General features: G+C 36.1%; 1 protein-coding gene across 2 annotated transcripts in view; it reads left to right on the top strand.

Moving 5' to 3' along the window:
• The window catches only part of RAB23 (RAB23, member RAS oncogene family), a 28,565-nt gene extending 5,668 nt beyond the window's left edge, over positions 1 to 22,897 (top strand). Inside the window, exons 2-7 of one of the 2 annotated variants that reach the window (XM_019734656.2) lie at positions 889 to 1,108; positions 3,267 to 3,352; positions 14,758 to 14,914; positions 16,911 to 16,993; positions 17,791 to 17,883; positions 19,350 to 22,897. In XM_019734656.2, coding sequence (XP_019590215.2) covers positions 954 to 1,108; positions 3,267 to 3,352; positions 14,758 to 14,914; positions 16,911 to 16,993; positions 17,791 to 17,883; positions 19,350 to 19,489 — 714 coding nt within the window. In that variant the 5' untranslated portion in view covers positions 889 to 953 and the 3' untranslated portion in view covers positions 19,490 to 22,897. The remainder of the gene's footprint in view (positions 1 to 888; positions 1,109 to 3,266; positions 3,353 to 14,757; positions 14,915 to 16,910; positions 16,994 to 17,790; positions 17,884 to 19,349) is intronic. The other variant, XM_074333139.1, reaches the window with a different exon arrangement.
• The last annotated feature ends 1,893 nt before the right edge of the window (positions 22,898 to 24,790 follow it).

The following is a 24,790-nucleotide window of genomic DNA, read 5'->3' as shown; positions in this document are numbered from 1 at the left end:
GAATGTTCTTCACATTTCAGACTTCGTGTAGTGGTTGTTTAGATGGATTTTCAGTTAAGGTAGTGTGCAGGAACTTAGCTAGTAATTTTCAGAAAAAATATGAAGAAATTGACTTTCTTTTCTTTTCAGTTAAAATGCAAATGGTACACATTCTGTTACTTTCATTATATGAGTGACAACTAGTCTGAACTAAATTCTAAAGAAAGAATGCATGGTATAAGATTATTTGTAGAGGACTCATTGTCACCTTAACATTAAAACACTAAAAGCCCAATGCTATCACACAGTTGTACATTATTATACAAAACCTCTCTTTTGGGTGCTTTTCTAGGTAATTAATTACTACTACCTATGGGTTTGAAAAGCAGTTTCCTTGGATTTTGTATTTGTTGCCCATTTGGTGGTAACTATGGAGGATTTATTATGTTGTATAAAATGACCGTTTTTTGAATGCTTAACTTTCATTATGCTAGATGCTTTATAAGTATCATTGATCAACAATCCTGTAAACATCCTCAGAAAACTGAAGCTCAAAGCGGTTAAGCAATAACTTCACTAGGAGTACAGAACAGTAAATGACAACTTTAAATCAGGTCTCAACTCTAACATCGATAGTCTTAGTCTCTATGAACGGTAACACTACGTAACCTAGGCATTTATTGACATTTGGATATCATACATTGCGCTGTTGATAAGGATTCAAAAATGAATGATGATATCCTTCCTTTCAAAGAATTTACATTATCTAAACAGAGTGGGGAGGGGGCCTCCATCATGGAAACAAATTCTTACAATGTAATATAATTATTTCTTGATAAAACATTTATAGTTTATTTTAGTTTGTACAATTTTTGTGTCATGAAAAAATAATTTCATTTTTAACCACAGATTTGAGAAAGAAGATCTGATCACCTGGAATTAAAGTTGGTACAGAGACGGTTTAAACTCCCAAAATGTTGGAGGAAGATATGGAAGTGGCCATCAAGATGGTGGTTGTTGGGAATGGAGCCGTTGGAAAATCAAGCATGATTCAGCGATATTGCAAAGGCATTTTTACAAAAGACTACAAGAAAACCATTGGAGTAGACTTTTTGGAGCGACAAGTCCAGTATGTACATGGCCATTTTGTCCCCTTGGTTTTGATTTGTGAACTGTGTGCAAAACTTTCATCAAAATAATAGTAACTAATTACAGTATAGTCCAAGGTTAGGCATCTAGTGGCAGTGGTTCGTGAGACAGTTGGTAGTGGTTCATATACTTCCTCTGTGTGTATCTTTATCTTTCCATCATTTACCCCTTTTCATCTCTTTTTCCTTCCTCTCCCATTTTTTTCTTTTTTTCCTATTCCCCTCCCTCCCTCATTTTTTATCCTGTATCTGTTTTATGTTTATTGATGGCACCTTGGGCATTTCTTAAGCACAAACTAATGCTTGACTCTAATGAGATTTCCATCCACTAATTTATTTGGAAGTAAAGTTACCTGTCTCTTAGAATAGTTTTCATCTCTTATATTATGGGATCCTTTGTTTAGAATGGCTCTTTTTAAAACTGGACAAGACTATACAGAAGTTAAAAAATTAATAATTTGTTTTTACTTTAAAGAAATAAAGAAAGCAGATTTGAGAGGATTAAATACTCCTATGAAAAGGAAATCTTACTTCAGGAACTCCAATTGGATTCTGAAACATATCAAAGTAACATTTTTTATCATTAGTTCTGAGAACTTTTAAGGCTATTTTAAATGGTAGGAAACAAACTAAAATGTTTTACAGAAATAAGTAACATTAAACAAATCTGACTTAACTAGTCCAGACATTAGCATCAAAGATAACTGTGTTCAGTATTTTAAAGATTGTTGAATTTCTAATTTCTAATTTCTACATACTACCCTCTTAAAAATATTTTTGTATTTGCTTCCTTTATTAGATATTTTAAGAAGATTCATTTTAAGTCTTGATGATATTTGTTTTTTGTACTTATTTTCTGAACCTAATTAGCATTTTAAGTATAGGGTTGATTGTCATTGTTCATAGATTCCATATTTATATTTTAAGTATACAGTTGATTCTCATTATTTGTAGATTCTGCATTTGCAAATTCACCTACTTGCTAAAATTTATTTGTAACTCCAGAATCAGTAATCCCAGTGCTTCGGTGGTCATTTGTTGACGTAAACAGAGCAGCAAGAAATTTCAGTCGCCCTTCAGACACATTCTTAGTTTAGGTGGAAAAAGGAGACCCTCTTCCTTCTTGTTTTATCTCTCATACTATAAACAAGTGTCCTTTCAGATTTTTAGTTTCTGTCCTGTTTTTGTGCCACATCTTTTGTTCATTTTGGGTTTATTTTGCTCTTTTTCTGCTTTCTTGAGATGGGAGCTTAAGAGTATTGATTTGAGACTTTTCTTATTTTCTAAGGTAAGCTTAGTGCTGAAGTGCTGTCTGATGTTCCTAAGTGCAAGAAGCCTGAGCCTTACAGGAAAATATGTGTTAGATAAGCTTCATTCAGACATGAATTATAGTGCTGTAGGCAGTGAATTCAATGTTAATGAATTAACAATATGTCTTAAATAAGATGTCTTTAAACAGAACCATGCGGAAAATGAGGTTATATTAGGTTGGTGCAAAAGTAATTGCGGTTTAAAAGGTTAAAAATAATTGCAAAAACCTCAGTTACTTTTGCACCAAGCTAATATATTGATCAGTTGACAAAAATGTAACCAGGGACTTGTGGGAATCTAACCCTGTATTTCCCCTAAGAGCAATGGTTCAGTATTTGCTAATTCAGTGTTTGCGGTGACTTTAAAGAATGTAACTGCCATGAATAAAACATGGGACCATATGACAAATAGAGTAAATTTTTGAGTTAAAGAGCAACCAAGCAGGTAAACTGCTTCCTTCCTTCCTTATTCAATCACTTGTGTGCCAGAACCCGCTGGAATGGTACAGTGAGAGGACAGAACAAGCCCTGACCTAAGGGAACTCCACTTTCCCAGTACTGCTAGTCTTAGAGCCACCACTATCTGTGACTGTTGTCGGGAAAAACATGCCGGGTAAATCCAAATGATGTGTAAAGTCATAGCTTTAGGGGAATGTCTTTTACCCTTACTTTCGCTGTTGGTAATGGTATCAACATTTAAAAGTACTTTTTCAGAGTGAAGCCGACAATGTAGTTTTAGTACCTCCAGATGTGAAAAAAATATATACACAAAGCCATATTACTAAAGATTTTTCCTTTACATATGAAATAAAGTCATCTCTTGTTTCAGAGTTAATGACGAAGATGTCAGACTAATGTTATGGGATACGGCAGGTCAAGAGGAATTTGATGCAATAACAAAGGCCTACTATAGAGGTAAATGGTGGGGTGTTTTTGTTTGTTGGAGCATGTTCTTTTGGCTAAACAAAGAGCTTTGCTTTTTTGTTTCCCATAGAAGGGTTTCTCTTGAAGAAACATTAATTTCATAGTGCTATTTAAAACCCCAGGTCATTATTCTTCTAAAAATCTTGTTGAGTGGTAATACTTTGTACTATATAGACAGTTTGTCTCTGCTTTTGGTAATACTTTGTACTATATAGACAGTTTGTCTCTGCTTTTAAAATTACATAACTTACATAGCCATTGCCAGATCTACTCAGCCAAAAACTATTAAATGTGTACTTCTGACCCCAAGGAAATTACTATATAGTCAGAGATTGGAAACTAACATATAAAAACATGAAGCCCCTGCAAATAAGATGGCATTTTGTTATGACACGTGAGTTGCATGGGTAAAGCCTTTTTAGTGCTATAGGAATTCAAAGAAGTGTGAGATACATGTAAAAGGAAAGAACTACAACCATAGGATTTAAAACTCTAAAATGTGGGGTTAAATTCCTCAAGAAAAGTTTACCATTAACATGTTCATATAAAATGTTGACCTATTTTGTAATTCAAACAGCATTTTGAGTGTTTCTGTAACTCACTGCCAATGGAGATCGTAATGAGAGCAAAATAACTGAAAGCTTGATCTAGTACCATGTAACATTAGAGGCTGTTGATGCTTTTGAATATATATTGTGTTTTTTCTACTTTTGAAAATGTGGAATTTATTATAATGGCAACTGAGGTCTAATAAAAACAATTGCACTAATGTAAGCAATTAAAGCAGCTGCCTTTCTGAATTGGTACCAAGGAAACTTGACTCCCACTGCGTGCTCTAAGAAAACATTTTGGTTCCTTGGGAAATAAGTGCAGTACACCTCCTAGGTGTCATCCTAATAGTGCCATGTCTCCTTACTGCTCATTCTATTTACTGTGTCCTTAACGGCTGCTCAGCTACAGCAGCTTTGATTATTGCCCTCCTGTGGATGCCAGTTTGGGTCTCAAGCACCTATATCATGGTATGAGGTGGAATTATGTTCTTAGTACCCAAAGCTCTTCTTAGAATAGGTGATATTCTTCTCAAATTAAGAATTTCATGATCATTGATGTCTTAAAAATACAGTTTATTCTTGAATAAAGGTTATTTGTATTTTTTTTGGTGGGGTTATTACCACCACAACCCCCACCCCTTGCAAACACACAGGAAAAAAAATCAACAAAAACCCTAGGTGGAAACACTAAAAAGTAGGAGGATTGCATGAGATGTTCACTATTTTCTTTTTACCCACCTAGCTTTTTTCTCTAAATTCTCAGCATGAAATATATGTTCTTTTGGTGAGGAAAAAAAAAATAGGTTGGTTTATTTCTTTTTAAGCTTTTGACAATTTGATACAGGTACTATTACTTTTTAACCAGTATGCTTATTTTTGGAGAATGTATTTATCATTAGGTATCTTTCACTTAAAAAGGCAAAACTGTATGTCTATAATTATTCCAAAATAAAGTTTAACTTAAAAAAAGGCAAAACAGGTCAAATGACAAAAACGATTTGATTTGTATATAAATAAAAAGGAGAAAATGTTGGAACAGTACAGTTAAGTAGATCATTTGGGATCCCGATTTAAAAAAAAAAAAAGAGCTGGTAGTTAAAAATATTTTAATTTTCACTGTAGTTTAGGTGTTAATGCTTTTTTCAGTTTTTGCCCTAAGGCTGTTCAACAGTATTATCTTTTAATTTTTAAAATTTGGCTCATCTAGTTTGTTGTGTATGTCTTGTTTGGTACTTTTAGGTATCTACAAATCATACCGTTTCTCTTTAATGTATCTACAAAAACCATTCTTTGCCAGAAACTAAAATGAGAGCCCATAATTATTAGTATTTACATCTTAATTTACTATGGGTGATGTTTAAATTTCTTTCCACTGTGTTTCATTGGACTAAATGGCTTTAAACGGCTTTGATTTCCCTATATTTAATATTATAACAAAATTATCTTAAGTGTATAAATAGATATCTGTTAAAAGCTTTCCTTAAAATACAACATTTTTTAGCCCAACTATGTTAAAATAGCAAAGAAGGTGGGATACTTGACACAAGTCTTAAGTTTCAGCTTTTTTTTCTAAGTAGTAAGAATAAACATGTATCACATCCCAATTTGAATTAAGGAACAAACAGTGGCAATTATACATAAATTTGAGAAATGGCATATTGAACATTTTTTTATGCTTTAGGGTTCCACCAGAGAGATTTTGGTTGCTGACAACAGAAAAGCAATTTCAAACTGGCTTAAACTACAAAGGTTTATTGACTTGTTTAATAGAAAAGTGGAAGTAGCATAGCTTTCAGTTGTAGTGTGTTCTGACTGTAACCTCACTGATTCTCCTGTCTTGCCTCCCTCCTTTTGTGGGGTTCCTCTTCAAACTGATTTTCCTCTTGGTTGCAAAACTGCTACCATCAGCAGTAAGCTACTTGCGTTATTCACATCCTTGGGGAAGGAGCCTTACTCCCCATGACAATGAATCAAAAATCCTGAGAGCTTTTAATCTGATTAGACCACTCTTGACCAGATTACAGTAAGTAGCCAGAGGAATGTGATTACCCTAATTGGCTTGGTGAATTGAGGGCCTGCCCCTGGAGCAGAGTGTAGGTTTAGTTTGCCTAAACCAGATGGCTAATAAACAATGGGGAAGAGGAGGTCTCAGGAAGGGAGAGGAATTGGATGGCAGTTAGGCAACCAGGCAATATCTGCTACTACCGTGTTTCACCAAAAATAAGACCTAGCCGGACCATCAGCTTTAATGTGTCTTTTGGAGCAAAAATTAAAATAAGACTTAATTTAATATAAGACTGGGTCTCATATAATGTAATATAATGTAAAACCAGGTCTAATATAACATAATAATGTAATGTGATATAATATATATAATACCGGGTCTTATATTAATTTTTGCTCCAAAAGACACATTAGAACTGATGGTCTGGCTAGGTCTTATTTTCGGGGAAACACGGTAGTATAGATTCAGACGATGATGTAATTAAATAGAAATAAAGACTAGGAAGAAAAGGAAGGAGCTGAGAAGAATGAGTTAAGTAAGATAATGGAGTTAGTGATAGAAACACTATGCTTCATAAAATTATGACGTCCTGATTTATGTACTAGAAATTTATTATTCAAGATGCATAAAAATTTTGTAAATTTCATTAAAAATTTTTATTATAGTTCATTTAAAAGACCTGTTATACCAAAGACCATTAATTAAAGACATTGTTATGTTCTTGGAATGCTGCCTTAATTGTATAGTGACACATGTTGAAACGACCTCCTTGTAAACAGGTTAGAACAGAGCACAGATCATATTAGAACGCTTTTTGGGATCCCAAATTATTTTTCTTAAGCTCTTAAGAAAGTCCTCCCTAGGCAGTAGAAACCACACTTAGTGTAGAAAGTTACATATGACATAAACATTAGATTTGCATTGTAGTTTTCTTTTTAATGGGATTGGTTCTAAGAAAAAGATGTTTCTGACTAGCAATATATGGAAATGAGGTTATAGACTCGAGACCTGTTATCTGAGATTATGAACATACATACAAGGAAACCCTTATTTTTAAAAAAAAACATACTTTCATAAACATAAATGCATATAAATTGATGGAAATAGCTCTGGCCAAGAAGCTGCATATTAATTGCTATAATAAATGCCAGAATTAAGGAACAACAGAATTAGTCTATGCAAGTCTTTCAGATTTGTTTTGAAGTTCTTTGAGCATGTAATCTGTGATAGATTGGTTCATTGAATAATTTGTATGCTTTAGATTACATAGAGTGTTAAATCAAAGAGAATAACGGACAAGCATTTTAAATATAGACTAATACCTATAATAGTATATAAAAGCCTTGTGTTTCTGATTGGTGTTTGACGTTGTCAAATATTATGCTGTGTTCTTTAGAGAAGTGTTTCTTAAATTTTAATGTGCAAATGAATACTCTGGGGAGCTTATTAAAATGCAGACTCTTAATTCAGTAGGTCTGTGGGTGGCTCTGAGATTCTGCATTTCTACAGCCTCCCAGGTGACACTGATATTGCTGCTCCTCAACTAAACTCACACAAGTCTTTAGGTCATCTTGTAGGGTCATTCAGTGATTTAAGGACAGAATTACTCTCTACACATTATGTGTCTTGGCAGTATTTTCTGAATTGCATTTAGAAATGACTTTTTTGAATGACCTTACTAATTAGGAATAAACATTTGCTATTGGTGATCTTACAATTGACACCAAAAATTTATTCAGATCTCTATATTCCTGATGTGTGGATAAGTGGGTAGTTTGTTACCTATTAGAAGTGATTCCTTTGTGGGTGGATTACTGTTACCTATGATGATGAAATAACTTTTCCAACAGTGTGATTGTTAGGGAGGTACTATGTTTCCCCGAAAATAAGACCTACCCGGACAATCAGCTCTAATGCGTCTTTTGGAGCAAAAATTAATATAAGAACTGGTATTATATTATACTATATTATATATTGTATTACATTCTACTATATTATTACGTAAGACCCAGTCTTATATTACAGTAAAATAAGACCGGGTCTTATATTAATTTTTGCTCCAAAAGACACATTAGAACTGATGGTCTGGCTAGGTCTTATTTTCGGGAAACACGTAGTATAGATTCAGACGATGATGTAATTAAATAGAAATAAAGACTAGGAAGAAAAGGAAGGAGCTGAGAAGAATGAGTTAAGTAAGATAATGGAGTTAGTGATAGAAACACTATGCTTCATAAAATTATGACGTCCTGATTTATGTACTAGAAATTTATTATTCAAGATGCATAAAAATTTTGTAAATTTCATTAAAAATTTTTATTATAGTTCATTTAAAAGACCTGTTATACCAAAGACCATTAATTAAAGACATTGTTATGTTCTTGGAATGCTGCCTTAATTGTATAGTGACACATGTTGAAACGACCTCCTTGTAAACAGGTTAGAACAGAGCACAGATCATATTAGAACGCTTTTTGGGATCCCAAATTATTTTTCTTAAGCTCTTAAGAAAGTCCTCCCTAGGCAGTAGAAACCACACTTAGTGTAGAAAGTTACATATGACATAAACATTAGATTTGCATTGTAGTTTTCTTTTTAATGGGATTGGTTCTAAGAAAAAGATGTTTCTGACTAGCAATATATGGAAATGAGGTTATAGACTCGAGACCTGTTATCTGAGATTATGAACATACATACAAGGAAACCCTTATTTTTAAAAAAAAACATACTTTCATAAACATAAATGCATATAAATTGATGGAAATAGCTCTGGCCAAGAAGCTGCATATTAATTGCTATAATAAATGCCAGAATTAAGGAACAACAGAATTAGTCTATGCAAGTCTTTCAGATTTGTTTTGAAGTTCTTTGAGCATGTAATCTGTGATAGATTGGTTCATTGAATAATTTGTATGCTTTAGATTACATAGAGTGTTAAATCAAAGAGAATAACGGACAAGCATTTTAAATATAGACTAATACCTATAATAGTATATAAAAGCCTTGTGTTTCTGATTGGTGTTTGACGTTGTCAAATATTATGCTGTGTTCTTTAGAGAAGTGTTTCTTAAATTTTAATGTGCAAATGAATACTCTGGGGAGCTTATTAAAATGCAGACTCTTAATTCAGTAGGTCTGTGGGTGGCTCTGAGATTCTGCATTTCTACAGCCTCCCAGGTGACACTGATATTGCTGCTCCTCAACTAAACTCACACAAGTCTTTAGGTCATCTTGTAGGGTCATTCAGTGATTTAAGGACAGAATTACTCTCTACACATTATGTGTCTTGGCGAGTATTTTCTGAATTGCATTTAGAAATGACTTTTTTGAATGACCTTACTAATTAGGAATAAACATTTGCTATTGGTGATCTTACAATTGACACCAAAAATTTATTCAGATCTCTATATTCCTGATGTGTGGATAAGTGGGTAGTTTGTTACCTATTAGAAGTGATTCCTTTGTGGGTGGATTACTGTTACCTATGATGATGAAATAACTTTTCCAACAGTGTGATTGTTAGGGAGGTACTATGTTTCCCCGAAAATAAGACCTACCCGGACAATCAGCTCTAATGCGTCTTTTGGAGCAAAAATTAATATAAGAACTGGTATTATATTATACTATATTATATATTGTATTACATTCTACTATATTATTACGTAAGACCCAGTCTTATATTACAGTAAAATAAGACCGGGTCTTATATTAATTTTTGCTAATTAGTCTGATTAGATTGCATTAGAGCTGATTGTCTGGCTAGGTCTTATTTTTGGGAAACACGGTAGTATAGAAGGAAAATTGAATAGTAGGAAAATAAAGGTCTTGGTAAAATATATGGATAGAAAACACCTGCTGCTTTTAAATATCAAAGATGTATGTATGTCCAAATGATTACAGCAGAGAAATGAAAACAGTTATTAACTGTCCTAAAGATGACTGGCACTGACACAGAACTTGAGGTCAAAGGAAGAAAAAGAGAAGATAACAGTATAGGGTCATTTTTGAATTATAGTAGTTGGTATGTTGAACAGACACGGCTCATGAAGTTACCAAAAAGCAACTTTTGTTTTGTCTTTCACCACCATCCCTTTGTATTTGATTAGGCAGTAGGAGGAGGTGAAGTCCTTTCATTGACCTTCAGTGAAAACTCCCTTCAGCTCATGTCTTTTTTGGTCACTCTTAAGTAATTTTCTCAGCTGCCTCATAGATATTTCTAGTCATGAACATCATCTCAATTTGGTAATTAGAATAGCCAGTACTGTGTATTAATCAAAACTCCACACATAATTTAGCATTAAATGTCTTACCCTTATGGAGGTTTTAGCAGGCCTGTATCTGAAAGGAATGTTGGTTGCTTTCCTCCTCCCACTTTCTTCCTAGCTTGCTAGAGATGTTTCTTTTTTCTCCTGGGTCAGGACTAGGAGGGGAGGAAATCGGGAGACAAGAGCACTATGGTAGGTGTTATTGATGTCTGATATGGGGACCCTCTGGATGACAGATGTTTAAAGATGATTCTTTAGGTAATCGTCCTGGATACCTCCCAAGGTTCTCATTCTTGGGGATGTTTCTTCTAGGGGAATATATACTTGATTCTGGCAGTTGCTTTGCCCCTTTGTGGGAATTACAATTCCACCTCTTATCTTCCTTAATGATAAGCTCTCATCACCTAGTAAGTGTTCTTATTGGACATGATTTAAAATGACCCCATGCTTGCGTATGTCTTAGACATGGTTCACCTCTACCCATAGGAAATTCTTGTGCATTCTGTCTTGCCATCAGTGGGAGCACAGTTACTCCCAAATGAAGCTCTGTTCTTTTTGTCTGTTTCTCTTGCTCCCAGCCAATGCATCTTTGTCAGGCATGATGAGTCCAGAGTATCCCCCAATTGCTGGGAACACAGATCAAGTACCCGAAGTGGACTTCCTGAAGTCCATTCTTTCTAGGTTGAGATGAAGGAGGTAATGATAGTACTCTCCCCATCTACCCCACCTTCTGGAAAGAGAGAGAAGGGTTGGGGTGGATAGCACTTTCTCTAAAGAAGTCCTTTATAAATCTTCTTCCTTTCCCTTTCTTCTCCTTTCCCTTTCTTAAAAAAAGAAAAAAAAATTCTTGTGGTACTTGAGGAATTTCCAGAGTTGTGTAGGATTTATAGCTATTTTCTTTGTAAATTTTGCAAATAATGATCTTCTCACACATATTTTATAGTCTGGTACTTGTTATCTGTTTTATTGGTAGCTCAGTAAAAACAACAACAACAACAACAAAAAAACACAGAGTCCTCTATTAACTTTTTAAAGTATATATTAGGAAGCGTTTTATTTATTTATTTGGCTTTTTAGGGTTTTCCTAAATGTAAAGGAACCATATGCATCACAATTTGATGGAATATTTTCTCTCTATGGATAGATGATAATTTCTCAGTTAGGTGAAATTAAGACAAGTACTTGTCTTTATTTTTCAGAATTATAACTGCAAAAGTAATCCAGGTTGTCTGTTTTTTATTTCATTTTGGTAATATATTTAGGTTAAATAAGAGGTGGTTGCAGCATCTGATCTGAAGGCTTAGTATCAGGTGAATCATCCTTCTTCAGAGACTTGTGTACCATTCTTTCTGGAGACTGATTACTCTTGTTATGACTTATTTCTTTCATCTATTTTAGGTTTTGTATTTTCTGTAGTTCTTTTCTTTTTTTTTTTTTTTTTTTTCTATTTTCTTTCCTCCTGTATGTTGGATAGTTCTGCTCTTCTGTAGTTTATAGTCACACATTCTCTGTATTCTTATGGTGATTATATTTAACTTAAAGACACTTGCTGTCTTAGTTTGAGCCTCGCCCCCTCACCCCCCAACTACATACACACAACAGTTCTTGGCACAACTGGGTGGGAGTGGTTTACTTGGGAGGTGATCCTAGGAAGTAGATGTGAAAGACTAGGGAAAGAGGGAGAAAAACTCGTAAAGAGTGTATTAATGAGCTAAACATTACTTAGGCAGATGGGGACCAATTCTTCTGAAGAACCATGTAGACACTCCTCAGGATGTTTCCACCAGAAAGAAGTTGAGGTATTTACCCCTAGAAGCATTCATTCCCCTTTGAGGATGTGATAAACCAAGGGTCTCTGCTGAAAGACCAGAAAAAACCCTGAGGCGGGAAAGCAGAGAGCCTATGCTTGAGGTAGGATACTAGCAAGAGGCAGGAACTGGCCTCCATAGCTGTAGTGAAACCAGGGTCTGAGGGGACAAGAGTAGGGCCTCAGGTGTTTGCTACACATATTTATGTTTATTTACCTCCCTTGATTACTTAAACATACCAATATTATATCTTCCTCCCTGGGGTTGTTATAGACACACATTTTCTTTTATCATTTGATCCTTGACTTTAAAACAACATTGCGTTTTTCTTAGTTAACCATTCTTGCTGCTCAAACCTCTGGCACTATCTGCGTGGTTTTGTTTTGTTTTTTAATCCTCATAATTGTTTATCTTCCAGTCTTGATGTGGCTTCTTTATATTCTTAATCATAGGAGTTCCATTCAGCTAATCTTCAGATGGTTCTCCAGAGTGATTGTTCTATAACTTTGATGTTGTCATGGGAGGAGGCAAGCACAGTGTTTATTTACTCTGCCATCTTGACTGGAAGTCCCTTTTTAAAAATTATATACTTCCTCTAAGGGAGTGTGTGTGTGTGTGTGTGTGTGTGTGTGTGTGTGTATCTAAGATCGTGCATACCTAGAAATACCCAGTTGGTCCCTTAAATTTAAATGACAATTAATTAGATGTACAATCCTAGGATTAAATCTAAAAAATCGGGTTTTACAATAAAACTTAGTAATCTTAAGGAGAGGAGATCCAAGATGGCAGTGTAGAGAAACACTGTGTGTGCTTCCTTCCATGAACACACTAAAATTACAACTAAATTATAGAACAATCAACCTGGAAAACCATCTGAAGTCTGGCTGACCAGAAGTTTTATAACTAAGGATATAAAGAAGCCAGGTTGAAACTGGTCGGGGTGGAGACGTGAAATGAGCCGGCCCCAAACCTCCATGTGGCATTTGAGAACCAGGAGAGATATCTCGGCCATGTAGGTTCCCCCCGCCCCACCCAGGAGCAGGAGACCCCAAGCTCCACACCGGTCTCCCCAGCCTGGAGGAGCCCTCACAACATCTGACTTTGAAAAACAGTGAGGATTCTGACTGCCTGGGTGGGATGGAGGGCGGCAGGAAACCCAGACGTCCTCTTAAACAGCCCACACACAGACTCGCTCACTCACAGGCACTCACCTCGGGCTCCAGTGGAGGGACGCTGACCCAAAGCGGGGCATCGGAATCATACAGGGGCCAGACTGAGGTTTGTGGCTTCAAGGCAGGGTTGGAGGACAGTCGCCATTTTTCCTGTGTGGGGTCCTCTTGTACAGCCGGCAGGCGGGAGCCATATTTCCTGTGTTGAGGCCTCCCCCTCACGGACAGATCTGAATCTAATTGGCCTGGTGAGCTCTGTTGCTCTGCTCTGCTGACTCACTGGGACCCCATCCCACCCAACTCTCCCAATGCAGGAGGTGCTTTCTCCAAGAGCAGCCAGCACTGCCGAGTTGCACTATTTCTTGAAAAACTGTCAGAATCTGTAGGACACAGGTGGGCGGCAGCTGGCCTCAGTGTGCTCTGAGACTTTTGCTGAGTAGCTCCAGGCTCAGCACTGGCACCAAACCAGAGTCTACCTTAACCTAGTGACCACAACTCTTCCCACTCTAGTGACTCCCAGAGACCCTGCCTCATCCAACTCAGGAACTGCACGAGGCTTTATCAGTGGCTGAACCTTAAGGGAGCCCACAGGTGGCATCAGGCCTCTGATGTGTCCTGGCTTTTTGCGGAGCTTCCCCTGGCCCGGTACTGATAGCAGCTGTCCTCAGTTTGCAGCGTGGTCTCTCCCACACAGGGTTAGGGTTAGCACAGGCAGCGAACAACCCCAGATCACTTTGTAGCTCCTACCAAGTAGCCCCTGACCAGTCACAGGCAGTGGGTGAGCAGCGCCTGCACCGAAGCCCCTCCCAAGAGGTCCCAGAACCAACATGCCTGGAGATTGGCTTCAGACCACAGCAGAGCACCACCCAATTAGCCCCATAAGCAGCACAAAGGGCGGTCTCAACAGGCACCAGAGTCCACGGGGGCAAATCCCACTTAATGGGGTAAGACCTCCCCAACCCCACCCCGCACAGCAGCCCATAAGCTGTGGACATGGTCAAACCCCACAGCCGTTCAACCTGAGGATCAGTCCGCCCCACTGCTGTGCCAGTAGCAATCAAGGCTTATCTATAACAGGAGGGCACCCACAACCCACACAAGGGACACACCTGGAACACCCGGAGCAGAAATAGAGAGGCAGCAAAAATGAGGAAACAAAGAAATACGTCCCAAATGAAAAAAAGAAGAAAGCTCCAGAAACAGAACTATACAAAATGGAGGCAAGCAATCTATCAGATACGGAGTTTAAAACAATGGTTATAAGGATGCTCAAGGAACTTAGCAAAGTTTAGTTTACCATTCTCTCTAGCTCTCATGATGTAATTAAATATATCACTATCTCATGGTGTTCCAAAAAGAATGTGTATAGTTTTGAGGATACTGCAACACTTGTACAAGTTTGAGAACCGCTTTTCTTGGTAAAAATTTGTTCTTTGAATTAGAAAATAGTTTGTATGTTAAAAAAATAAGCAAAGTGCTACAAAGATGAGTTCAACATTCATTTACATAAAAATTGCTTTGATAGGTTAAAGTTGCCCTCACCCTGCATAGGATTGTTTCATTCATGTAAATAACGTTTTTATTTTGTGACCTTACAGGAGCCCAGGCTTGTGTGCTTGTATTTTCCACTACAGACAGGGAATCTTTTGAAGCAATTTCCAGTTGGAGAGAGAAAGTAGTAGCTGAAGTTGGAGATATACCAACTGTACTTGTACAAAACAAGATTGATCTCTTGGATGATTCTTGTATAAAGAAGTAAGATGGCTACTTTTGAGGGGGTGGTGATAATTCTATAAAATTTTTAAAAACCTATTTTAATTTTTGCACAGACTTTAAAAATTTAGGGAAGTATTTATAAAAATCGCCTTATACTTAAAATATCTGTGAGCTATTTTATGTGATTGGTTTGGTTTAAAAAATGTACATACTGAATCACAAGTAGAGAAAAGTAAAGGAATAAATTTCAAAGGCCCTTTTAAAATTCTAGTCATAAGTCCTTGCACCACAAATCCAATTCTTCATATTAAGTCAAATCTAGATATAGTAAGAATGTTGGTGCTGGCCCAGTGGCTCAGGCGGTTGGAGCTCTGTGCTCCTAACTCCGAAGGCTGCCGGTTCGATTCCCACATGGGCCAGTGGGCTCTCAACCACAAAGTTGCCAGTTCGATTCCTCGAGTCCTGCAAGGAATGGTGGGCAGCACTCCCTGCAACTAAGATTGAACACGGCACCTTGAGCTGAGCTGCCTCCCGGATGGCTCAGTTGGTTGGAGCGCATCCTCTCAACCACAAGGTTGCTGGTTCAACTCCGGGAAGGGATGGTGGGCTGTACCCCCCTGCAACTAGCAACAGCAACTGGACCTGGAGCTGAGCTGTGCCCTCAGTCTAAGACTGAAAGGACAACAACTTGAAGCTGAACAGCACCCTCCACAACTAAGATTGAAAGGACGACTTGACTTGGAAAAAAAGTCCTGGAAGTACACACTGTTCCCCAATAAAGTCCTGTTTTAAAAAAAAAAAAATATTAAGCAAAACATCCCTAGATATTTTAACATCTGGAGTACGTAGCTATCCTATGTTGATGAGTTTAAATAGATATGTAGTTCAGATTCATATTATGCTTAAATTTGTGAAGAGTTAAGCATCCAATAATTTTTTTCTATAAGCATTTGCTCACTGCATTATTAACGCTTTGCTAGCTTTGAAAATCTTTGCTTGGTTTTTACCTTATTATGTTCTTATGTTAGTTATCTGTTAACAAATTAGTTCAAAACTTAGTGGCTTAAAACAACAAACATTTCAGTTTCTGTGGGTCAGAAATTTGGGGTTATTTGGGGGTGTTTCTGGTTCAGTTTTTCATGAGGTTGCAGTCAAGCTGTCATCTAGGCCTGTAGTCATGTAAAGGCTTGACTGGGGCTGGAGGATCTACTTCCAGGATGGTTCCCTCACTTGGCCATTGGCAGGGGGCCTTAGTTCCTGGCCATGTGGACCTCTCCCTAGAGCTGCTTGAGTGTTTTCACAACATGGCAGCTGGCTTCCCACAGCAGGTGATCCAAGAGAGAGCAAGGCAGAAGCCACAATGTCTCCTATGACCTTGTCTCAGAAGTCACATCCTATAATTTCTGTATATTACTGATCACACAAACCAACCTGGATTAAGTTTAGGAGGAAACTATACAAGGCCAGGAGAAGGGGTAGGGGGATGGGATGGAATCACTGGGAACCATTTTGGAGCATAGCTATGACAGTCTTAATAAAATTAGCTGTCCACAATCAGGAGTCATAATAAAACTAAAATTAGGAGTCCACTCTTGTAGATACAGTAAATATTTAATGTACTGACTTTGCCTTTGGCAGCAAAGTCGTTTCATAGCCAGTAAAATACGTAATGCAATATATTATTTTCAGAGTGCAATTAAATTCAAATGTTTTTAAGAACAGGAAGAGAAAATTAAAGTATTATATAAAGAAAAGTGATATGTAGCTATTTTAATGCTCGAGTTTAATGATTTGATAGAAAAGTGTCTGTTTACAGTTACAGTATAATGGCTGGGGTTTATCCCCCGAGAGTAGTGAAAACTGAAAATCCTGTTCAAGTACCAAGAACATAGCTTTAATAGGTCTGGAAGGTCTTACACCCCGCTTTCCCACTCACCCCCCAACACACACACACCAAGCCGTATTCACTAAATTTAATAAAAGTGATTTTCTAAAACGTACCTTTATAAGCCTTTTTTTTTTAATTGATGTATAGTGAGGAAGCTGAAGCACTGGCAAAAAAGCTAAAGCTAAGATTCTACAGAACATCCGTGAAAGAAGATTTAAATGTGAATGAAGGTAAACTACCTTTAAAAAATTAACAGGAAGTTTGTTTTATTCTTCTTATGCTTTTTCTATTCCGTTATTTGGAAAACATTTGTAATAAGAATAGAATTTTCTTGTTGTCACCTACATTAAGTAAAATTTAAAGACATGATGCTTCTTTGAGGTACGGTCTAATTATTTACTAATGTCTTGGAATAATTGTTAATCTACAGCAAAACGTTGTTGGGTTTTTTTCTGAATCTTTAAAAGTATAACTATATGTGTGAATGAGTATGCATGTATGTGTTTTTCATAAATTCCTCTTAAAAGTACTGAATTGTGTTAGTACTGCACAGTAGAGGATATTCTATTAGGTAGTTACAATGACCTGAATTTGTTTAATAATATTTCCTAGTTTAAGAAAGTGAGATTAGGGAAAGATGATGATTATTTTTCTCATTCCAGAATTGCTACTTATTTTATTGGATTGTAACTCAATTGTGTCCTCTGGGTAGTTTTCTCACCTAAAGAAAGGAGAACCTTTCTAGATGAGTACTTTAGTATTGCTAAATATTAATCACTATCCAGATACTTAGAACTAAAGAGCCAATTTCCAGAAATATTATTTTATTTTCTTCTTTACTAATAAAATGCTACTGTATATTTATTAGTATTGCCATTGTACTTAAGTACTTAGATTATATCTACTTCTAATTTAATTTAAAATTTGTTTAGTAAGTATAAAAATAGTAAGTGATGTGAAATAACAGATTTTCACATGCATAAATCATACTGACCTGGTAGGGTTTTTGTTTTTGTTTTTATTCTAGTTTTTAAATATTTGGCTGAAAAATATCTTCAAAAACTCAAACAACAAATAGCTGAGGATCCAGAATTAATGCATTCAAGTAGTAACAAAATTGGTAAGTACCCAGGAAATTTTAGACCCATGTTTACCTGGTAAATTTATTTTCCATTCATTATTATCATGTTTACTATTTTTTATACAATATTCTCATTTCTTTAAGAAATGTGAGTAGAAAGTGTTAGATCAGTGATTATTAAATTTAGGAGTATATGGTCTCTTACTAAAGTTACATTGACTCATTATGGAAACATTAAATACAGGCTCTTCATTCCAACATTTAAAGACAGTTTCGTCCATCCTTCCTGTGAGGCCTCATGCCCCACTATTAAACATGTATCCCGTCTGCCAGTTCCACCAGGTCTTGCTCTTTCTTGAGCATTCCCAGTGCTGTCTTCTTCACTTTTGCTCATTTTGGTTCTTCTATCAAGAATGACCTCCCTATCCCATTCTCTGTCAAAGAACTATTCATTTCACAGGGACTATCTAGAAGGCTCTCTCAGCTATGTAGCTGGCTGAAGCCACAGCCTCAGGCTTTTCTTCTAAAGGAACTAGGACCTTGCCGTGTGTCTGGTTCCACCTTCTTCATGTAGTTCATCCTTTCTTATGAATTAGATGTAATTGGTTTTTCTTCTGAACCATCTGTGAGATCTTGTGTCTCTTTTGTGGCACTTAACATATAATGTCTTAAAGCATTACTTCTTTGTATACTAATTCACCTCACTTATTAGATTGTAAACTTCTTATGGGCAGGAATTGGTCTCAGTCATCTTTATATTGATAATAGTGTCTCTGGCCCAGAATTTGTGATAAATAGTTCATAAATTGGATTTTACACTTTAAGACGAGCACAGTTCAAAATGGAAGCGGTAATAGTTAAAGGGTCTTCTTTAGTTTATTCCTTTTATCTACTCATGAATTTAAGTATCTGTAGATCATTTTGTTCATATTTTAGCCTAGATAGGAAAATCCTACATTACTACCAGCTTTTACATATGCAATATTTTATTAACATAAAGTCTCACAAAAAGTGTTAACTACAAATCAGGTATTCTTGAGGCAGTTATATAATGTAAAGTTAATGAGTGAAATTATTAAAATAATCATGTTTATGGATTCCAAATTTCAAAAATAGATGGTTAGTGAAAAGATGCAGAATAGTTTGTCACTATTCGGGTAGCAAAGGGAGGGAAAAATATATATATGCATTTTTGTCTACATATGAATAAACTATCTCTGGAAGGAATAGGAAAACTGATAAAACATGTATGCTTTAGGGGAGGGAAACTGGCAATGGGGGGATTAGGATGGAAGGGAGACCTCACTGTGACCCCTTTTGTGCCCTTTGAACTTTCAACCATTGGTAATGGCTATTAAAAAATAAATGCAATGAAAACAAAAGTGTAAAATTGTAAATACTTGGAAATATTACTGACTTACTAAGAAGCTGGATGCACTGTCTGCAGTAGGTAATCCTGAGGCATTATCAGTGTCAATCTCTGTGTTTTCCCTCAATTTATGCAGGTGTCTTTAATACATCTGGTGGAAGTCACTTGGGTCAGAATTCAAGTACCCTTAATGGTGGAGATGTCATCAATCTTAGACCCAACAAACAGAGGACCAAGAAAAACAGAAATCCTTTTAGCAGCTGCAGCATACCCTAATATGTTTTAGGAAGGGAAAAATTTGAATTATATTGTGCAATTCAGTAAGAACAACATCCAGCTGTTGTGATATGTTACAAGTTTCTTAGCAGACTTTGCACCTAACGGTTCTCTGCAAGTTGAACAGACTTAAATATTGTTCCGCAGTGCTCTTCAGAATGGAGTGAGATCTTTGGTGGACAAATTAGTGCCCTGTGGACTCATTTTAATTTTTTACATTAGACGAAGCTTCTGTTTTTGATGAAATGCTGTAAGAAATGTCAAAAACAGGTTTTGCTGAATTTTAAATGCTGGAAAACATAAATGAAATATATTGCTACAGATTTTAATACTATGGGTGGAGGAAAGATAGCAAGCGTTCTTTTTCTGAAATTGGTCATCTACCTTTTCTGGAAAAAATAATTGAACCCAAATACTTACAAAAAAGTAATATTGAAAGGTAAACCCTTGTCAGATTGCATTCATGTATGTATTTTGGCAATGTTACTTGTGCAATAGCTGTAGAATGTGGAATGTGGAGGTATACATGCAGATAATCCGGTACTGAATTAAGCTGATGGTGTGTACAGTATTTAAGAAACATAGGATCTAATTAATTCATTCATAGAACCATTTACACATTGTGTGTATGTTAAGTTTTTGTTTTCAAAGAAATTCAAGATATATTTTGCAAAAGAGCTTGGATTTAAAAAGTGCTTTGTGCCAAAAATATACCTAATTTTTACAGTGCTTTACTATCAGAATTTATATTGTTTATAATCTTTTAAAAGTAGTTTTCCTCTGATAGGGTAGACAAAAGAGGAGTACAAATGTTTTAATGCTCGAGCATCTCCCAGGTGAGACTTGTTGCAGAATAGTTTTCATATGTCCATTCCTAAGCATGGTGAGCTTGTGCTGGCCAAGCCTTAAGCAGATACAGGGCACTTCCGCAGCTATCCCTCAGGACCTGTGAAGTGCCCTGGGGCATCGCGCTCTTTTTGCTGCTGACCGAAAATGCAATTTTGACCTTTTAGGATTATGCTAACAATTTTTTTAAATGCACACATGATGATCTTTTGTCATAATCCACATGGATTTTATAGTGTCCTGCAACTGTAAAGCATCTTTTTGTTTACACATTTTTGTATGGTATTTTAAGATTATCACTTAAAAATTTCTATAACCTTCGGTTTGTATAGAGCACTTTCTCAAGACTTCTGTCAGGACCAAATACAAAATAATTTCTTTTATGAAATGATTTTACTATGTCATCATGTGGCAGAGCATAAATTTTGTGACTGGGGGCAGTAGCTCTCCGATTAAGACAATGGCATGAACTCTGTTAAAACCGATCTTCGTTTATCAATGACTTTGTTTTTAACCCCTTGCAATATACCTGGTTTTTATAGGATTTCAAAATATGTAAAAATAACTTTTCTTGGAAAATGTGTCATAAAATCTTTTTTCATGATTTGTACTAAATGCATAATGTTTTATATATTCCTTTTGTATGTTGTTTTTTTTCCCTAAGTCTTCCATCTGTACCACTCTCATCCCCCGTCCAGATGAATGTTGAGAACCTAAAAGAATTTTCTGGGGCATGTCTTTATTAAGTGGTCAAGAGTGGATGTTTGCTTTTCATAATACTGAAATAATCTGGCATTATCTATTTCAAAGTAATATAAAATGTTTATTTTTATGTCACCAGTTGTCACCACTCCCATTGCTGGCAGCGGGATAGGTGTTGGTGACAAACTCAGTTCCTAACGATGGATACCTGTTAGTGATGCATATTTCTTTTTCTACTCTCTTGAAATATAGTCTTTTTAATTTTTGCACAAGATTTATTTTGCATCAAATAGTCTTATAGTCTTTAGCAGAAAAATCACATTATATATGTTGTAGTTCTAGTTCATATTAATTAAATGTGTGTGGATAAAAGTTTGTTACTTTTATATATAAAACATGTAATCTCTGATGGTGGTTGTGGTTCCCCTGATATTTGTAATACAATTTTATGTATTTAGGTTTGTCTTTTTTTTCTTTTTATAAGAACTGAAGAGAGATCTTTGTTACACATTTGACTTTTTAATTTGCACTTGGTATTTTAAATCTAACCATAATTAATCATTTTAATAATTAAGTAGGCCTGAAAATTAGCCACAAGTAATGTTAAAAACTTTCCCAGTTCAATTAATTCTAAAACCTTCGAAATTGACACTGAATTTTTTTCCCCTTAATTCTTTTAAATACCTTGACTGTTAATTTCTAATGAACCACAGTTGCTAAGGAAAACTTGTCTAAGACTCCAGAATGTTGTGCATTTGTACTCTAATGTATTTTTTTACATTATAGCTAATTTTTAGCATACAGACATATAGCTGTGGAATAACTGCCATATTTCAAAGTTCCTAAGGTTTCTCCTTTTCCTCTGACATCCTGCCTATTGAATTAAATATCATGCAAAATAGCCCATATAAGGCAATATAGTTAAATAAAAACAGGCTAAATGGTTTCCTTTTCATCTGCCCAAAGTTGATAGCACACATGTCCTTTTCCAAAATGAAGTAAAAGTAACACTACCAAAAAGTGCATGGACACCTTCCTCAGTGTGACGTTAGATGGTTGGTTGGGAAACTGGCAGGCAGTGCAGTGCTAAGAAAGAACTCATGAATGTACTGCATCGTGCCTGTGACTTGAGGGACTCGGCTCTTTTCTGAAGATCTTAGAATGGGGACTTGGTCTCTGGAACAAATGTCCCAACTTAGAGTGAAAGACTTTAATGTAAAATATCCTTAATTGTTAGTATCCTGTTCAAAACCTTTGAAACAGTTACTGGTAACTTGCTGAAGTGCTCCCATTACTGTATCATTAGGGTATTTGTTTCTCTGAAAACAAAATGAACTGTAAAAATTTGTCCCACACTGCAGTCAATCTAATGAACAGGTAGATTTCTTCAGTTTTAACTATAAGTTATGAATATCAAATGTACTGTTTTCACTCTTTAGGTTTTTACCCGAAAACATGTAAGCCTATCATACTACAAGTGAATTTATTTGCTAACAGAAAACACTTAAAACCACAATGGACTGTGAAATATGCAATCACTTAACTCCCAGGTAATTGGGTGGTTTGGGTGTAATAACCTTTATTAGGTAGTGCTCCTTTTCTTCTCTCTCTCGAAATATCTATAGTAGGATGTTGGTAAGTGGTCTTAAAAATAAAACCTTTGAATTAAAAGGAAATCTGAACCCCTTCTATATTTTTACTATTAAATAATGCTTTTGTAAATTTGAATGGAAAACCACTTGTATGTATTGCTGCTGGGTTGTAGTTATGCCCTTGAGCTTAATTTAAAATATACTACGTAATAAAAAATTCATGAAGAATTCTAATAATAAAAAAAATAAATGGATTTCAAAGCTAGTACTTTGTGTGATATGTATCACTAGCTCAGTTTTCCAATGCCAGGTTTTTCAATCTCTTCTGATGCCATTTGTCAAATTCCTGCACAAACTGTGCCCAACTTAATCTGTTCTGGTCACCTCTGGAATAATAAAAGATATAATGTGACTTCTTTAAAAATCAAACCAACTTAAAAATAGTTTATACTTCAGATACTCACTCTGCCAATATTTAGCATACTCATTTTATTGATAGTGGATATTTAACACAATTTAGTAGCATTGTATTTAAGCAATTTTGCCTTGGAAACAGAGTTTCTTTTCTATTAGTCTCAGTCTGTTCTAAAAAAAAGTTGTTCTGTCTTATTTTGAGTCCCCTGCCCCCCTCCCCAATAATACATTTACTGGTAACCGCCATGCTAAGCACCTTGCATAGAGTATCTCATTTAATTCACAGGGGCATCACGGCCCCCTTTTTACAGCTGGGGAGGGCAGGGATGTGTCGGGGACCCTCTGCTGGTAAGAGGTGGGGTTGGAAGCTCCCTCAGATCTTCCTGCAGCAAAGCTTAATGCCTCTGGGTGTGTTCTGTGTTTTTTTCTGTGGTCTGAGGATTACATTTAGAGATGAATTTATAATACTCCCTGGATCCAATGCTAGCTCAGTTTTCCAATGCCAGGTTTTTCTATCTTTTCTGATGCCATTTGTCAAATTCCTGCACAAACTGTGCCCAACTTAATCTGTTCTGGTCACCTCTGGAATATGTTATATTAAAGCTGGACTAGAGACTGAAAGCAACCCTCCCCAAACATGTGAGTGAATGCCACAGTGATTTGAACAGCTCACTATTGCTATATGCAAGGGAAGCATATTTGCTACAATATTTGCTGGTTTGAGGTGGATAATTAGTGTTCAGTTCAAGTTGTTTACTCCTAGTTCATGATTGAAAACTTAATATGGTCAGGTCCCTAAGCAGAGTCCATTTCATTTTGCTTGTTTGTTGTATGAGTAGACACACACAAAAAGAAGTTCAAGTTCACTGCTGTCCTCGTCTTTCGTTTTCCAAAATTCTCAGCTCTTTTACTTTCCATTTTTGTTTCTGAATAATTGTAAAATCCAGCTTTCAAAAATAGCATTTTCACATATATACACTCCAAAAGTATTTTAGCATTTATCACAATCATTTGAAAGGGACAAATGCACAGATGTTTTCCTAGTTAAAAATCATTGCATGTATTTCAGTTGGCCAGATCCTTACTTTGCTACTTTCAGTAGTTCAATCTGTTCACGCTTTCCAATTTTAAAATGGAAGCAGAGTTCTCTCATTAGCTGATCACCTCTTTGGGGTAAATTCTGAGTATTCTGAGTCAGGGTATTAGTGAGCTCCAATACAAAGCACCATGCCTGCACTCATTCTGTCCCACTGCATAATACTTCACTTGGCTAATAATGTTTTATTAGGCGAAAAGGACTCCATTCACTGGGAGGGAAGCACAGCTGGAAGCCACCAGTTCACATTTATTACTGTTGTTAGTTCTCCCCATTCCTCTGAAAGTAGCTTTCCAACTAAGACAATGGCTCGAACTCTTAACACTGATCATCGTTTATCAATGACTTTGTTTTTAACCCCTTGCAATATACCTGGTTTTTACAGGATTTCAAAATATGTAAAAATAACTTTTCGCTGAAGCTTTAGGATTTTTTCTCTTTCAATGTCAGGGATTCCTACATTATAATACCAGGAGGGTCAATTCTGTATCTGTCAAATTTTTAACTGGTCAGCAGTGTCACTCTGTCCTCAGTCGATGAACATTGTGGTCTGTCAACTCTTGTGCAGGTCCTGCCAGCTTTACACTGGAAGAGCTAGGGTGGGGATGGGAGGTCTGCTGGGACGCAGTTCTCACGAGGGACGGCAAAGGG

Source organism: Rhinolophus sinicus, linkage group LG05 (genome assembly GCF_036562045.2).
Source record: "Rhinolophus sinicus isolate RSC01 linkage group LG05, ASM3656204v1, whole genome shotgun sequence".
Lineage (NCBI taxonomy): Eukaryota > Metazoa > Chordata > Mammalia > Chiroptera > Rhinolophidae > Rhinolophus > Rhinolophus sinicus.
Note: the sequence above shows the minus strand (reverse complement) of the source record. Positions and strands in the feature narration are given on the sequence as shown.